The 17714-nt window shown below is 40.5% G+C and overlaps 6 protein-coding genes across 6 annotated transcripts; 2 read left to right on the top strand and 4 right to left on the bottom strand.

Moving 5' to 3' along the window:
* Positions 1–2072: 2072 nt before the first annotated feature.
* LOC132785151 (lipase 3-like) lies at positions 2073–3483 on the bottom strand (the record flags this gene model as incomplete). Its single annotated transcript, XM_060791144.1, has 3 exons — positions 2073–2571; positions 2634–3311; positions 3466–3483. Coding segments are annotated over 3 exons (1122 nt in total), but the record flags the coding sequence as incomplete, so codon positions are not given.
* A 568-nt stretch (positions 3484–4051) lies between these two features.
* LOC132785150 (lipase 3-like) lies at positions 4052–5448 on the bottom strand. Its single transcript, XM_060791143.1, has 3 exons — positions 5282–5448; positions 4502–5224; positions 4052–4441 (listed from the first exon to the last, which is right to left on the bottom strand). The coding sequence occupies exons 1-3, from the start codon at positions 5435–5437 to the stop codon at positions 4052–4054; spliced, it is 1269 nt and encodes a 422-aa protein (XP_060647126.1). The 5' UTR covers positions 5438–5448.
* A 711-nt stretch (positions 5449–6159) lies between these two features.
* On the top strand, positions 6160–7729 carry LOC132783971 (lipase 3-like). The gene is given in 4 exon segments (XM_060789307.1): positions 6160–6433; positions 6491–7207; positions 7266–7379; positions 7381–7729. Coding segments are annotated over 4 exon segments (1263 nt in total). The 5' UTR covers positions 6160–6277; the 3' UTR covers positions 7657–7729.
* Positions 7730–8091: 362 nt separating this feature from the next.
* LOC132783969 (symplekin) lies at positions 8092–12214 on the bottom strand. The gene is made up of 5 exons (XM_060789305.1): positions 11863–12214; positions 11586–11779; positions 9395–11526; positions 8416–9332; positions 8092–8356 (listed from the first exon to the last, which is right to left on the bottom strand). Exons 1-5 carry the CDS (start codon positions 11947–11949, stop codon positions 8159–8161), a joined length of 3528 nt encoding a protein of 1175 aa, XP_060645288.1. The 5' UTR covers positions 11950–12214; the 3' UTR covers positions 8092–8158.
* Positions 12215–12310: 96 nt separating this feature from the next.
* On the top strand, positions 12311–15549 carry LOC132783970 (nuclear receptor-binding protein homolog). The gene is made up of 2 exons (XM_060789306.1): positions 12311–14110; positions 14168–15549. The coding sequence occupies exons 1-2, from the start codon at positions 12917–12919 to the stop codon at positions 14996–14998; spliced, it is 2025 nt and encodes a 674-aa protein (XP_060645289.1). The 5' UTR covers positions 12311–12916; the 3' UTR covers positions 14999–15549.
* Positions 15550–15957: 408 nt separating this feature from the next.
* On the bottom strand, positions 15958–17631 carry LOC132783972 (m7GpppX diphosphatase). Its single transcript, XM_060789308.1, has 3 exons — positions 17159–17631; positions 16936–17097; positions 15958–16875 (listed from the first exon to the last, which is right to left on the bottom strand). The coding sequence occupies exons 1-3, from the start codon at positions 17352–17354 to the stop codon at positions 16049–16051; spliced, it is 1185 nt and encodes a 394-aa protein (XP_060645291.1). The 5' UTR covers positions 17355–17631; the 3' UTR covers positions 15958–16048.
* Between the last annotated feature and the right edge of the window lie 83 nt (positions 17632–17714).

The raw sequence follows: 17714 nt of genomic DNA, 5'->3' as shown, positions 1-17714 counted from the left end.
GTCTAAAATAGCAACGCACCACGCAACTCTGCGTGATTATGTAATATACATAAATACGTGCGAAAATCCAATTTAGCAGTCAACGAAATTGTACAACGTGACGTATACGTAATACTCGAAACACTCTATTCAAGTGCAAACAAATGGCGGAAGGGAATTAACAACATTCGCTGGTAACTGACGTCAATTTATTAAGAAGTATGAGATGCATTTGAATTTGTTTAAGATACGTACAGCCGAGTAGTAAAAGTTATAATTAAATTTTCTGTTTTTAATTTCATAAATCTCAATGTGCCCGGCGTTATCATTTCAAGCCTTTTGGGTTGAACTCGGCGACCCACATTTGCCGACCACAATAAAATACAACGAAAATGTATTAAATATACAGCTGGCAGCAGAAGGATACAAAGTGCTACACAAAATTTAATTATAATTTAACTAAAAACAAGTAAAATCGTCTATACAGACTGTAAAAGACCTGTTTTTATTTCTTTTGTGAAAATTCGATGACTCTTGATGCAGATTTTCATACATACATAAATGATTTGCTTTAATAAAGTCAGGCATTTATGTAACGCCGTTTTTAAACTCAGACAAAGTTAATAGACTCATATACGATATTTAAAAAGTGAACAGGTCTAAAAATAATAATATTAAAAATGGCAAGCCATCTCGAAAACGCACAAAAAAAAACCCAAAACAAAAGAGAGAGCGAATGGGTAAATAAAAACAACTTAGCATATGCAAAATAATGCACAACAGCAAATGAAAACACTTGACCCATTCTGCAGAGTTTTGCACAAGTATATTATGTACATTTTTTTCCTTTTTTGCTTTTACTTTCTTTTGGCCTCTTAATTTGTCTGGTTGGCGAATCTAGTTCGACTTTATGGCGAGCGCCGAAAACAATCAACGCCTGCTTAACTTTAACTAAATGTGCGTCCACAATCCCTTGACCCTGCCCACGCGATTGTGCTCTAATGCTCCTTTCTTGGCATTATTTTCAAAGGATCCGAATTTTTGCTTTTGTTTTTGTCAATGACGCAGCTGCCTGATTGACTCGGTCCCACTTTCGTTTGTGTCGTTCGTTGGCTTGCTACACCCTGTAACTAAATATATATTAAGGGGTGTAACTAATTTAAGCTTTTTCTATCTCTATTTGATTTGCGTGCTCTAATCAGACTCATGCATTAAATAAAAACATTATACTTTTTTAGTTAAGGTTAAAGATAAAACAAGTATAATAATTAAAGCATGACTAATAGTCTAGAATTCGCAGTTACAGCACTTTAGCTTTTTGTGTTGTGCACACTTGAGCCAATTTAACGCTTCCGTGTGTTTTTTACTTGTCATGCCTCGGTGGCTGCTGCTTCGACTGCTGTAAAACTGTTATGTGCTCTGGTACACTTTGACTTACTCGTAGTTTACTGAGAAGTCAAAGAAAGAGAAACGTAAACATACAACATCATTTTAACGGGTCTTTAAAGAAAAAAACAGACAATTTCAAACGCACTTAGAAGTTTAAATGAATTTAAAATGCTTTTTTTCAATACCTATACGATATAAATAAATTATTTTAATATCTTTTACGTTAAGTTAAATTTTCATTTACATATTACACATTAATTATTATCTCTCTTTAAGCGGTTTAACACCGAGCAAGCTACATTTATCTAATCAACACAGCTATGGTGTACTTATAACGTCCTTGAACTTAGGAGTCAAAGCTAAAATAACCTTAAAGTGCCGTAATCTTGTGTATGACCGTTCAGATTATATTTGAATTGACTGACTTACAGACAGATAATAACAACTGACATCTAAATCGATACCTCGGATAAAGCATCGGCAACAAAGGAACCGAATGATTAAATATGTACATGCGATTTATAAACATTTGAATACTAGAATACAAACATAATATGAGTATGTGCGTGCAAGTTATGAATGTATGGATCTGTGGGTCAACAAATCAGAATCAAAAGTGTATCAATTCACAAACAAATGACAATATTAAACAAATGTTTGAGCATGTCTGGAAAGTTTGAAACGATTCTTTTAATATTGGTTTAACTTTTGAGGTATCTATTATTCAAAATAATTCATATACATATTATTAATCATATTATTTTATAGTATTACTTTTCAAAGAATATATCGTATATTTCTCATTATATGTTTTTTAGGTTTTTTCTGCTCGTATCTCTTCATTATTGCAATGATTGGGTCATTCACAAATCTACGAACTTGCATGTGTACCGTAAACGCAGAGTGAGACCATTTAGGATCCGGCATTCGATGAAGAATACTTTTGGGCAAACGTCTTGCCAAGGTCAAGACATCAACCACAGGAGTAAAAGTGTCAGCGTCTGAGTACCACAAGTGCGTCTCAGATTTTATTCTTTCGACTGGATATAACGGTGGACGTTTGGAACTATATTTTCTTATATTTTTTCTTGGCCCATAATCGTATTGTCGAAACTCACCACTTCGGATGTTAAACAAGTAATGAAGTATTTGATTATTAGAGCCTCCAGATGGAAAATGTCTGATAGCAATATTATTCGCAGTCTATTGAACCATACTTGTAAATGATTTATATTGAAATTACAAAAAAAATTAAAAATACGCACCTTATTCATGTCCTTCTCGTGAAAGATGTTAGCCAAGAGAGGACAATTGTATTTCTTTAAAAACTTCATAATTAATTCAAGTTTCCATGTAATGCTTGCCTCGTCAGAAAGCAAGTAATTCATTAAGCTCCCTGGTCTACAAACGTATGCTATGCAACGAAGGCATTTACTGTTTATATTTTTCATTATCGCTACTGGTGCAAGCATGTGCGCGGTTTTGATTTTCTCATTATATTGAGGGCGTAAGGACATTAATACGAAAAATACAGTTGTACCCTGAGAATGGCCCACATAGTGAAGGGATCTCTGTTTCTGTCCATTTTTCCATAAGGCATAATCGATTATAGCTGCCATATCGATGTATCCAATCTCATGCCAACTGAATTTCCACGACGGTTTCTTGGCTTTTCTTGAGTAAACATTACCACGAGTGTTTCCAATCCACACATCAAATCCAGCATCCGCTAGCAAATAGGCTAAAGCATTATGAGGTCCTGAAGCTATCCAAGTGTCGGAGGAACTCATCAATCCATGTTGAAGCAACACTATTGGACGTTTCGCGTTCATATTATGTAGTTTTGGCGAATACGGTATACGAAAAACAACTACAATATTTCCATCTCCTGTAATGACACGATGATATTCCGCCGGATAACCATGTTCAACTATTGAAGAAAACTTGTAAAATAGACACTATATTTAATATTTGTATGCGAAAGCACTGATTATTTTAGCTCACTGTTGTATGTTTAGGTCTATGACATTTTAAATGCCCAAAGACAAGCGAGCTCACGCTAAAAACTAAGACGAAATAGCAAAATTTCTGCATTACCACGTTGATGTCAGCTATTCATTTGACTGTCAATTTTATATCAGCTGGATTGGTAATATTTATAGTAAAGCGGTAAAAGTGTAGCTAAATGAATTATGTAATTGTCACAGCTCTTAAGCGGTGAAAACCACCATGACCAAATTCTAAAGTAATCTTCATCTGCAGTTATACGTAGAAGGCAAAAAAGTAGCAAACAATTTAGTTAAATAAATCGTTATCTGCATCTTGAACACATATTTGATGACCAAGTTATTATGCCTTTATTAATAGTGTAAAAATCAATTGGTTTCAGATTAAATCGATGCGATTCCTTTTCACGTCAGCAACAATAGAAAATAGGTATTTTTTCAGTTAGTCGGTACATTGTAAAATTAAAGATCTTTGTGTGATGATAATAACATCGGCATTCGTAAAAAATACATATCTTCGCGAAAAGATAAATAGATCTAAACGAAAAATTACGTATACGTCAATTTTTCCTCGCTGTGCAATAGTTGATAAATGCAAATGAGTTAAAAAATATTTTAAAGCTAAATCTAAAGATATATGTATATCTACATACTTTTTAAATAATACATAATCACACTTAATTGTTGTCATTCTCAAACTCTTGCATTATCTCAATAACTGGATCATTTAAATATTTGCGAGCCTCCATGTTGATTGCAAAATCAATATGGTCCCATAGAGGATCCTCAATAAGTCGCAACTCTCTATTGGGAAGTCGATCCGCCAAAGCGAGAACGTCTTCCACCGCAGCAAGATTATCATTGAGTCCATACCATAAGTAAACTTTAGAAGTTATTTCTTCAACTGGGTAGTAGGGTGGTGTTTCTGAACCATAGATTTCCAGATTCTTTGCTGTTCCATGATCGTACTGCCGAAAATGTCCAGACTGTTGTTCCTGTAGATAGTGTATCATCTGATTGGTTGAACAACCGCCTGGATGTGTTGCTAATCCCTCGGGTAAGGCAGTCTGAAAATAATTTCAATTCAATATCTATCAAGTAATTAATCTATTATTATTATTTCTTACCTTGTTCTTACGGTCTTTAGCATAAATATTTTCCATTACCTTTTCGCAACTTGGTCGCAACATCTGATCCGGCTCACAGAAATTAAAAAGTAACGCCAACGAGAAATTATTATTAGGTATAAATTCTTGACAGGAAAACAATAAAGAATATGCATTTCTTTGACCCAGATAAGGAGCCACAGCGCGCACAAATGCGTTCTCCAAGTTGGTCATTATCGCAATGGGAGCATACATATGAGCAGTTTTGATCTTCTCATTGTATTCGGGACGTGTGGACATCAACGTGAAAAATACTGTAGTTCCCTGTGAGTGACCCACGTAATGGATTGCCTTCTGACCTTGTCCATTTGTTTTGAGGGCGTAATCTATCATGGCTGCTATATCATAGTGACCAATCTCGTGCCAACTGAATCGCCAGAAATACGGATGTTCTGTGGACAGACTCGTGTGATTCCTAGAGTAAGTGTTGCCGCGAGCATTTCCAAGCCAAACATCGTACCCGGCATCCGCCAGTAAATAAGGCAAGCCATCGTCCGGGCCATTCAATACCCAGGCATCCGAGCAGCTCGTCAAGCCATGCTGAATAAGAACAATGGGACGGTATTCATTCTGATTTTGTAGTTTATGGGAGTATGGTATCCGAAAAACTCCCACGATATATCCATCCTCGGTAACGATATGATGATGTTCCGCCGGATATCCATGGGCGGCCATACGATCACTCTAATGGAAGTTATCGCTTAGAATTGAAATCTTTTTCCTTATAACTTTGTGACTTACTGTTGTACGTCTCCCCTTAAGACTTATATGCGCCTCAGGGTCATTGTAAAGTTTATAAAAGTCAAAATCACCCGACCTTATATTAGCAGCGGTTGATTGAGAAATTAAAACCGCAACTACCAAAAAAATTAAAGCCAAGAGGAATCGATTCTTCATCGTACAACGGTTAAGCGACAACTGAGGTTGGGCAACATTGCACCTGGATTTTTGTAGTAGCCTGTTCAAGACTTATCATCAAGTGGTCACTGACAAAAATATTTATAAACAAGAATTCTTAAGATAAGAAGGATTATCAAAACATACACTAAGTGCAATTATTTGTTTGCAGGAAAATTCTAAGCACTTAAATAATTACCTATAAAAAAATTAAAGAATAATTATCTTCTGCACCCCTTGTCAATTTGATAATGATAAAGAAACAAAGTGATTCAAGCATAAAACCCTTTAGCTTTTTTTATAACCATTCATTGATTGATATTTCCAGCTAATACTTCAATTATTCTTAGAATAACGAACGTCACAACACTTATCAATTTGAAAATGTTTATTATGTAGATAATCTGAAATACCCCCATCGATGATTGTATTAATCGCCCAGAAGTTCATAAAGCATTTATTGATTCTCTGGTTTTTCCAAAATACTGAAAGTATCTTATACATTATTTTGTGTATTCACCAAATTCGAATTCTTGTATCCTACATGCCGCTTGGATTGCTGTAGCAGGTTAACTCTTAAACAAATAGTGGTTTTCCATTTTTAAGTCAATATATTAATAAATTTGTTAGGTGCTCAGATAATGTACCTTAATCTTTTATCCGCGGAATTACCTACACCAAATTGCAGTTTATAGTTGATTTTATTATCCGTCTTATCTTAAGATGCTTTATTAATAAGCACTGTTGATATTGACCACTTGATGATATGCCTTGAACATTGTACTACAAAAATTAGCTGCAATGTTGGACCAAGCTCAGTTGTAGCTCAATCGCTGTACGATGCAGAATCGATTCCTTTTGGCTTTAGTTTTCTCGGTAGTTGCGGTTGGAGTTTCGCAGTCCGTCGCACTTAATATTAGGACACCCGATATTGACTTTTACAAACTGTACAATAATCCTGAGGCGCATATAAGTCTTAAAGGAAGACGCACAACTGTAAGTGATGAAAATATAAGGATTAAGACATCAATTCTAAGCAGTAACTTTCATTAGAGCGAACGAATAGCTGCTCATGGTTATCCGGCGGAACATCATCATATCGTTACTGAGGATGGATATATCGTTGGAGTCTTTCGCATACCCTACTCCCATAAGTTACAGAATCAAAATGAATATCGCCCGATTGTCCTTATTCAGCATGGTTTGTTGAGTTGCTCGGATGGGTGGATACTAACTGGCCCAGACGATGCTCTAGCTTTTATGCTAGCGGATGCCGGGTACGATGTTTGGCTTGGAAATGCTCGCGGCAACACTTACTCTAGGAATCACACGAGTCTGTCCACAGAACATCCGTATTTCTGGCGATTCAGTTGGCACGAAATTGGTCACTATGATATAGCAGCCATGATAGATTACGCCCTCAAAACAAATGGACAAGGTCAGAAGGCAATCCATTACGTGGGTCACTCACAGGGAACTACAGTATTTTTCACGTTGATGTCCACACGTCCCGAATACAATGAGAAGATCAAAACTGCTCACATGTTCGCTTCTATTGCAATTATGACCAACTTGGAAAGCCCGTTTGTGCGCGCTGTGGCTCCTTATCTGGGTCAACGAAATGCATATTCATTATTGTTTTCCTGTCAAGAATTTATACCTCACAATGAATTTTTGTTGACCTTACTTTTTAATTTTTGTGAGCCGGATCAGATGTTGCGACCAACTTGTGACAGATTAATAGGAGATGAGGGTGGCAGAACGAATGTGGTAAGAAAAGATAATATCTAATTATTCAGCATTTCTTGATTTGTAACATTGTATTTAGACTGTCACGCCTGAGCAATTAGCAACACATCCTGCTGGTTGTTCAACAAATCAGATGATACATTACCTACAGGAACAACAGTCCGGCCATTTTCGACAATATGATCATGGGACAGCAAAAAAACCTAGAAGTCTACGGTTCAGAAACACCACCCGATTATCCAGTTGAAGAAATAACTTCTAAAGTTTACTTATGGTATGGACTTAATGATGAGCTTGCTGCAGTAGAAGACGTTCTCGCTTTGGCAGATCGACTTCCCAATAAAGACGTGCGGCTTATGGAGGATCCTTTATGGGACCACGGTGATTTCGCAAATAACTGGAAGGTTCGCGAGTATTTAAATGAACCCGTTATAAAGATAATGCAAGAGTTTGAGGATGCCTATAATTAAATACGACTTGAATAAGAACCTTATAGAGTATTATTTAATAATAATGTACATATTTCTTAAGATATTTTTAGGTTTAAGGTTGTTAAAATAAAATTATTTCTTTTTATATTTTAGACTTTTATTCGCACCAGGTTTATTGATATTGATAACATGTTTTTTTTTAATATGGTTTATAGGCAAAGTTGTCCATTATATATTACGCAACCCATAATCGAATCAGAGAAAAAAACTTATCAATCAAGCACATCATAATCAAGGAACTCAAATTCAAATTTAGCGCGATAAGAAACCTTCTATGCGAAAGAGACCATTTGCGGTGTTTCTCAATATACCAAAAAATCTTGCAAAATATACTAAGTAACGGACGGCAACCTGTCAGGTGGTGAATCCAAATGGAAAGGGCTAGCTATAAATGAATTGGGCACGTAATGAACATTTTTAAAACTTCAGCGGGTTTAGTAAAATCCGTAAAGTTAACAAAATCAACTAAACTAATATTAGACTAATCCTCGCCAGGTGGCAGTGGTTGATTTAACTCGCTTTGCCCAGGAGCAGGTACTGGCTGCGGAGTTGGTACAGGTATTGGATTTGCAGCTGGCAGGGATGTTAGGACTGGTACCGTCGAAATAATGCCTATATCCGAAGGATCTACCAACTCTTTCTTGATGTTGTCAGGGTTGATGTAGCCACCGCTTTCATCCTGTAAAATTAAGTATAATTATTAGTAAATGTCTTATCCTATTCAAATCTTAAAATTACCGTCACAAAGACATCCACGGTCTTGCCGCTAATAATGTCCAGTACTTGCTGAGTGATGCCACTCATTGGTTCATCCTGTATGCTTTCTGCATACTCCAGCAGTTGGGGCCTAAGATCCGGACACTGCTGAAGTGCGTCTGATAGTTGCGGTGCAGGTAATTGCAACATAACGGGTAACGATTGTGGTTTGAGTCGTTGCACCGTCTTTAGGAAGCCCTCCCATATAACCTTTTGACGCCACACCTGTTTTAGTATCAGACGTTGTAGCAGATTCAGCACAAAGTTAGAAAGACGTGGACATAGCGTTAAACTCTGAATGGTGGTGCGCATCATCAAAGTCGGAATGGGTAGTATTTCAACCAACTGCTGGAGGACAGCCATTAGAACTTCCTGAGTATAGACCTCACGTTCAGCCAAACACAACGAGGTTGCCTTAACAATTGCCTTCAGGTCGCACACATTTGTATCAATGGTGTGCAAGGCCACAAGCAAATCCGTTGGTGTCAACGCCATCTGCTGATGTGCGAACTCAGCACCAATACCAAGCAGGCGATTGAACACCTCTTTAACCACAGCCTGATTCAGTTTGATTAGTTTGGGCAGCACAGCGATCAATTCGGCACGTGACAATCCACTCAAAATGGGAATAAGTACGCGTACATCCTTGACTTTGTTTTGGTAAAGTTCGCGCACGCGTCGCACCAAATCTGGATTCAATGTGGGCACACGTTCAGTCAAAATGTAAATGATGCGTATAACCAGCGTTTCCAAGCCCTTTGGACAGCTCTCCAGCAATTTCAACAGTTCAGGATTTTCCACACCAAGTTTCTTAATGGGAGCATCTAAACTACGTAAAATTGTGCGTTTCAGTTCTGCCGAGGTCTCCAAAAACACCTTGCAAATCTTATCGAGATAAACTGCAACAATTAGATCGTTAATATTTATATTATTTATACATATTAAATTAATTGTAACTTACCTTCTGGCTTATAGGGCAGAAGTGTGAGCGCTAGCAACAAACAGACCTTTGCGGTGTCTTCTTTCCAAGCTGCCTCCGGCGTTGGTCGTCCATAATCTGCCGAGAATATATTCTTCGGGGGAGTTTCTGCAATTACAAACTCAAGCCACTCCAAGGCAAACTCATCAATGCGCGCCGGCGCAATTTTGTGAACATGATAGATGGTAACCAAGTGAGCCAAAGCACGTTCCCGCAGATCGGCGCGTTCATGTACAGCATAATTGAGGAGTATGCGTACAAAACGAGTTTTCCGAGGTGGACGCAATACAGCCAGATCCTTGACCAACTCTAAGCCATGTGGCATAAACTCTTCAATCAGGCATAACTGCACCAATTGAGCAATAGCATCCTCGGGCAGAATTGGAGCCTCAAGATAAACTCGACGCAACAAAATGATTTTCTCCTTATAATCACACCGCTGACTGATGCCATTAATGAGTTTATTCAAGAGCTCATTGTACGCATGATCCGGACGATTCTCTGTCTTCACATACGTATGACGGGTGAAACCTTGCAACAGAGAGTATTCCTCAAATAACCAGGAGAAGGCCAGATCTATGCGTTGCTTAACATCCTCCAAGATAAACTCCAGTATACCATAACGTACATTGTCTGGAAATGTTGCTGCAATGACGGTGACCAGCTTGCGTCTCTTCGCTGCTACTCCACCCATGATGCACTGACGCTCCGAGTTGAGAATACGCATGACTGCTTCCAATAGAAACTTCTCTTTGAGATTTCGTGCCAGAGGTTTGGTGATCTCTTGGAGCTTAAGCGTCTTTGCACGCTCTTTCATGCGCTCAATGACTGTCTGCTCGCCCTTGGAGCGCTCCATAGTCTCGCGCAGCTTTTTTGTGGCCTCTTCCTTACGCTGCAGCTCTTGTTCACTTAACTTATCAGGTGAATCCACTTCCATGGCCACTGGGGATGTTTCTGGAACAGCAGTTTGTGAAACAGTCTTGGGTCTCATGGGCGGTTCCTTACTGAAAGCAGCAGAGCCCGGACCAAGTCGCAATTCAGTCAATTGTTGGCCAAATTGTCGCGCAATATTGCTCACTTGCTGTGGAAGTGACAATTGCTTGATGGGCGTATACTCGGTCAAGAACTTTTCCGTTGCAACTTCCGGTAAGTTGGGTAGAAACTCCACAACTAGATTAATCACAGTCTCTGTGGCACGCAAATGTTCAGTGAGAAACTTTTCATTAACACGTGTGCTCTTCTGACGCTGCCGCTCCAACTCCTCCTCATCCAGTTCCATTTCACGTGGCTGCTGCTGTTGTGATTGCTCCTGTTCTACTAAACGTGCCTTCTTAGCCAAACTTTGTGCTGCATTTTCCAGAATGCGCTTTTGGCGACGTGCCATTTCCTGCTTGTCCATTTTGGGCACAAGTTTTTGTATTTCATTGGCACTGGCGCCCAGATCCATCAAGATGTTGCGTATGGTACCAGCGAATTCAAACGAACCACGCAGTTTCAATAGTGTTTGCAGCTGCATTCGCAAACTCTTGCGCACGGAACTCACTTGTGAATCGGTTAAAGTTGGCGGCAGATTGTTGTTCAAATGCCGAAAAGCTTCAACTACAGAGCCCATGAAGATGGGACGCATTTTCGCCACAGTGCACAAACTACTTGTGCAGGCAATTAGATTCACAGATGAGATGTGTGTGGTGCCATGAAATTGCAGCATTATATCAAAAATATTGGTGCCTTCGTCCTGCAGTTTTTGGCGTCTGATCAGCTTGCAATGCTCTGGTATGTCCGTCAGCGAGAAGTCACCCTCTCGCTTCATACTGTCCTCGTCCGCATAACTCTGCAGTATAATAATGCCCTCAAGAAATTTGATAGCATTTGTGCGAATGCCATCGTTCTCATTGTCGATCATGTCCAGTATTTGTGCCTTTATCAAGCTGAGCACGCTCCAGGCTTGCTCGGCGCTATCCGTGGCATCCGTTAGACTGCATAAATATTGCAATCCGTTCCTGTAAATGCTGCCACATGCCTGGATCACACGTTTGATGACTTGGGCTGAGCTGTCGCGCAACAGCATGGAAATCACATTGATCACATAGGGCAACAGCTCAACTTTGACTTTACTGCAATTAAATGAAATCATTGACTACTTTTCTGGCATGTTGTTGCTTTAAGGGCTTACCAAATCTGCTCAACAAACGAGACAACTTGCTTGCGTACCTCCTGATTTTGATCGTGGGCAAGCGAGAGCACCGACTCCAGAAACTCTTCGGCCAGTTCAATGCATGAGCCCAGTACAATTTCCTGCACTTTAACAAGGAGTTCGCATTTCAATGATGCATCTGCCGTAGCAAATTCATTGCACCATTCGACCACCTATAAATCCAAAGAAGTGAGAAGAGACATCAAGAATGTATCAAATGGCAACGACGCCTCAACTTTCAGCAGCGGTAACAAACCTTGGCTCGTGCAGTGGCTGTCCTTTCGTCTGTAAACAAATTCGCTGTCTCTGAAACAAACTGACTGCGTCCAATAATGCTATCCATTTTGCATATATTTCAATTTAAATAAATCTGAACAACTTTTAGTTCTCAAACCCGCAGTACGAAGCCGACAACAGCGTGCCCGCAAATTGATTGGTAAAATGTACTAATTTATAACGTAAAATATACCACCCTCAATTTGATTGCAGGTTACAAGTTTGTGTGAGTGCATAAATAATATTTACATTTGTTTCATATGTCTACATGTGCTATTAACACGTTGCAAAAAATTGTTGAAGGGCAGAATGTAATTTTGATTTTTCTAATTCCAAGTGTCAAGAGACCGATAGTGTAGTTTTCGATAGCTCGGTGATTGAGAATTGCCAAGAATATATCGGCATAGCGATACATCGTTCAATAATTATCGATAACATCGATGCATCGATTTACTCACATTTTTTGGGTGTTTTAAAAGCGTGAAAAAAACGCCTAAACAAGCCAAAACGGCTGCACATCAGGACTAATAAGCGCAGTTAATAGTTAAACGCAGCCGCTGCACTAAAAGGAATTAACCAACGAGGAGGCAAAAGGCTGAGCGACCGCAGCAGAGTGTGTTATTGAACAACGGCTGAAGAGGCAGAAGCAGAGGCAGTGGCAGAGGTTGTGTATGAGCAGCAGGAAGGGTGGTGGCGGAGCGTGTGTGTGTGTGCTACGTGCTTGTGTATGTGTGTGTGAGTGTGCGTGTGTGTGGGCAGAAGTTGCGGCTGTGGAGCAGCGGCGACGTTAGCGGCAGCGCAAGTGGCAGCGGCAGATTGACTAGTTGTTGTTGTTGTTGGAGAGAAGAGCAAACACAAAACCACGATTTCTACGATTTCAACAAAAAAAAAAATCACAAGTATCAAAAGTTGAACAAACACAAACACTACAACAACAACAGTAACAGCAACAACAAACTATATAGAGTAAAGTGGCAGCAGCGTTTAAAGTGCTTTTGTGAGCAGAAACCAAAGCAAACGACGACCGCACCCTAATGTCAAATAGCCAAGCAAATGCCGGCAGCAGTGGTAGCGTCGTGGATGAAACGAATCCCAATCCGAGTCCAAATGCAGCCAATCCCGCCAGCGTCATTTTGACGACAACGTCGAGCACATTGCAGGCAGCAGCAGCAGCTGGTGCATCAACAGCTGCCGCTGGAGTCGCCGCAAGCACAACAACAACCGCAACAACAACAACTGGAGCACCTGGAACAACTGCAACTTCAGCAACACCAGAAGGCGGCGCCGTTCCAAACTTGGCTGTGGACTCATCGCCAAGGGAATCGGGCGATGATTCAGAAGATGAGAGCGAAATACTGGAAGAGTCGCCATGCGGACGCTGGCTGAAGCGACGCGAGGAAGTGGATCAGCGTGATGTGCCCGGCATCGATTGTGTGCATCTGGCAATGGACACCGAGGAGGGTGTCGAGGTCGTTTGGAATGAGGTGCAATACGCGCAGCTGCAGGAGCTCAAAACCCAGGAGGATAAGATGCGTCAAGTCTTTGACAATCTGCTGCAGCTCGATCATCAGAATATTGTCAAATTCCATCGCTATTGGACGGACATCTCACAGGCGGAGCGACCGCGTGTCATCTTCATTACGGAGTACATGTCGTCGGGGTCGTTGAAACAGTTCCTCAAGCGCACCAAGCGCAATGCAAAGCGTTTGCCATTGGAGTCGTGGCGACGCTGGTGCACACAGATCCTGTCCGCGCTCAGTTATTTGCATTCCTGCTCGCCACCCATCATTCATGGCAATTTAACCTGTGATAGCATTTTCATACAGCACAATGGTCTGGTCAAGATCGGCTCTGTGGTCCCCGATGCAGTGCATTATAGCGTGCGACGTCAGCACCTCGAGCAGCAGCAGCGTGAGCGTGAAAGGGAGCGCGAACAGGAGCGTGGTGGCCACTATTTCCATGCTCCCGAATATGGTGCTGCGGAGCAATTAACAGCGGCTGTGGACATTTATGCGTTTGGAATGTGCGCCCTGGAAATGGCCGCGCTGGAGATACAGCCGCAGTCGAGCAATAGCGAATCGACAGCTATTAATGAGGAGACCATATTGCGCACAATCAATAGTCTGGACAATGATCTGCAGCGTGATCTAATACTGAAGTGCTTGAATCCACAGCCACAGGATCGACCAAGTGCCAGCGATTTGCTTTTTCATCCACTACTCTTTGAGGTGAGTATCGTGCAGATACCTTCGAAACACTTTATTTAAAGTTTGTCAAATTTACAGGTGCATTCTTTGAAGCTGTTGGCCGCCCATTGTTTGGTCTTCTCGCCTGCCAATCGTACCATGTTTTCCGAAACCGCCTTTGATGGCCTCATGCAGCGCTATAATCATCCCGATGTAATAATGGCGCAGCTCAATCTGTCCGGTTCAACGGAACGCCATCAATTTCGCCTGTCCGATGTGCCAGGCGCTGATAAGCTGGAAAAGTTCGTCGAGGATGTCAAGTATGGCGTGTATCCGCTGATCACGTACAGCGGCAAGAAGCCACCACATTTTCGTTCTCGTGCCGCATCCCCAGAGCGTGCTGATTCCGTTAAATCGGCCACGCCGGAACCCGTGGACACCGAATCACGTCGCATTGTTAACATGATGTGCAGCGTCAAGAAATTGAAGGAGGACAGCAACGATATACTAATGACAATACTGTTGCGCATGGACGACAAAATGAATCGACAGCTGACGTGTCAGGTGAACGAAGAGGATACGGCTGCCGATTTGACCAGTGAACTGGTGCGTCTGGGATTTGTGCATCTGGATGATCAGGATAAGATCGAGGTGCTACTGGGCGAGACGTTGCGTGCGGGCGTACTCAACGATGGCGCTGGATCCGAAAGTTCCGGCGCTGGCGTAACGACAACGGCAACGATGGCGGCTTTAGAGCAATTGGAGCGCAACTGGTCGATATCGGATGCGGACAAGACGATGACAAGCAGCATGTCGGTGAACACATCGCCAAGTTCGGCGGCATTGATGTATGTGCCACAGCAGGAGCAGCAGCCGGGCGAGGGTGCCGCAGAGGGAACGCCGATCCTCAATAGCCACAGCAGCAATTAAAGAGGATGCAAGATTATGGAGATGATGAAAGTATTTGGGGCAAAGCCGACGACGGGGTGCGCATTGTTTTTATTAATGGCATAATTACACACTACGATTTTATTGCTACTATTATTTTTGTTATTTTTATATGTATGTATATGCTTATGTATCGCATATGTATGTACACACACATATATGTATGTATGTATGTATTCGAAATAATATTTATGTATGTATGTATATTTAAACGATGTTGTACAAGGCTTCCAGGCTAAGAGATTTCCGAGATTGTGTATCCTACACTCACACACACACACATAATACACACTTAGACACACACATACACACGCAGCTGCTGTAAACTCGTAAAAAAGAGCAGAAGACAGGAGATGAGCTTATGAAATCGAAGCATTCGCTTAGCACGACTTTCGAAAAACAAAAAAGCCGAATCGAATTCGGCATTTTCGAATACAACGCTAGAAAATTTAATCTATAAACTATAAATATGATAAATACTAAATACAAAATATAAAAAAAAAACAAACATTTCAAAGGCAGCTGCCACAACACGCGAAGAATCCCAAAACAAAAGGCAAAGCAAAACAAAATAAACTCGACCTATTTCAAAAATAGCATTTAGGCGCCCCTCAAAAAATATGTACAATATGATTTCTAAACGCATAAGATATAAATTTTCGATCATTAACGAGCAAAACAAAAATGAACAAAACGAATCCCCAAAAAAAATGGCAAATTGGCTGTATTTCAACGTATTACAAATATTAGAATACACAAAAGGCCACAGCAAATTGCAACAAAAATTAACGACAGAATGTAGCATAAAGAAAGCAGCAAAGCAAACAAAACACTACAACAAAACAAAACCAATACACAACAAACAGACATAGCGACACTATCAATAAATAAATAAAGAAATGCAAAAAAAAACTGACAAAAAAAAACTTCCATTCGAATGCAATTATTACTTTTTATTCATTATTATTTGTGCTTATCAAACTATTTTGATAAAATACTTTTTACTTGTTCAACGCTCAAAATGACCGTTTCTTAAGCACATGCCGGCGCCACAAGATCTTTCTCCGATTCATCCTGTTTCTCTGGCGTGCTCAGCTTAATGCGCTTGCATTGACGCGCCTCCTCTGGCTCTTCGTCGCTAAATGCTTCTGCTGGCTCATCTTCTTTCTTCTCGAGCTCTTCCTGCTCCTTATCCGCTTCTTCCTTCTTGACTACTGCCTTGCGCACTGACAATTGCTTATCGTACAACTCCAACAACTTGTTGCCCTCATACAAAACAAACGGCAGAGAGGCACGCGCATAATAATCCGACACCAGCTCCAGATTATTGATGACTGTGTCCAGCATATGGGACTTCTCACACCAAATGCCAGGGGCATCATTGCGTATGGGATTGATATGGACATGCAGATGATAGAACGATGGCTGATAGTGGAAATACATGCGAAGTTGGTGAGGATTCAAGCCATAACGTTCAAGTATAGCTTGTTTGGCCGCTTCCCGCAAATGCCGCAGCATGGGCAAGTGGCTGGCATTGAGATCTCGCAGTGATTTGATTCCCCGATTGCGCACAATGCCCAACAGATAAAGGTTCTCCACATTGCGGCCATCCCACTTGAGATCGGGCAGCAAAATGAAGCCAGTCTCGGGATCGTTGTCTTCGAACACAATTCGTTCTTTTTCCTGCTTGTGCTCAAGTATGTTGTATACCCAATCCAGGGAGAATTGGCTGGAAGTAATGTAGGGCAACGTGATGGTTGCATAGAGATCAGGCGTTTCATTGATGAGGTACTTCTGACAAATGGAATATTTCTCAACGTGTTTATCGGTTGCCGGGTAAATTACAGTGCTCTTGACGGCTATGGGAAAATATATTGTTTGTGTAATTTATGTTAATTTATAGATTATTATTTACATACCACACAATTCCTGATTGGGCACACATTGAAAACTGCCGTAAATATTGTTAATAAAATCGGTGCGCACTTTTAAATCGCTGCTGAAATAAGTCGGCTTTTGCTCTTCTTTCTCCTTCTCTGCTGCAACTTCAGCTTCAGTTGCCACATCGCTCTCCCGATAAGCTGCGGAACAATAATAAACATTAGATTTTACCACAAGTATTTTAATTTATCATTCAATTACCATTTTTCTCAAAAACAACAATTGCTGTGTCCGTTTCAGACAAATCCGGAAAAGTACCAAGCAATGTGATGCTCTTCGCTTTGCTATTGTTGTTGAGTATGCGTTTCAATTTGAACTTTTTTAAATCGTAGCTGGGCGATTTAATCTCACTGCTGCTTACATTTAGTTTGGGACTTGTTTCGGTTTGATCGGGCATTTTTATTAATTACTTATTTACGCGTTTTGTTGTCGTTCGCAAGCGGCAAATCGTGTTGAGTGTTGACAAATGTCGACTTAAATGGTGGTGAAGTGTTGGTAAACATCGACATGTTGTAGCAACCGCCAATTGTTATTTAACGAATTACTCCTCACGGGAACGAAAGAACTCCTCACTTAACGAAAATCATTTTGAATAAGCATAACAATGTTACTTCGATGGTTTACCACTACATATTTAGATTCTACAATTTTGATCGGAAAATATTTTATATTTTTTTACGACACTGGGGCTAAGTAAATCTATTTATTAAAGAAAATCTTTTTCGTTTAAAATGTTAGTTTAAATTCCCTTTAAAAT

The sequence above is a fragment of the Drosophila nasuta genome, chromosome 2R (genome assembly GCF_023558535.2).
Source record: "Drosophila nasuta strain 15112-1781.00 chromosome 2R, ASM2355853v1, whole genome shotgun sequence".
Lineage (NCBI taxonomy): Eukaryota > Metazoa > Arthropoda > Insecta > Diptera > Drosophilidae > Drosophila > Drosophila nasuta.
Note: the sequence above shows the minus strand (reverse complement) of the source record. Positions and strands in the feature narration are given on the sequence as shown.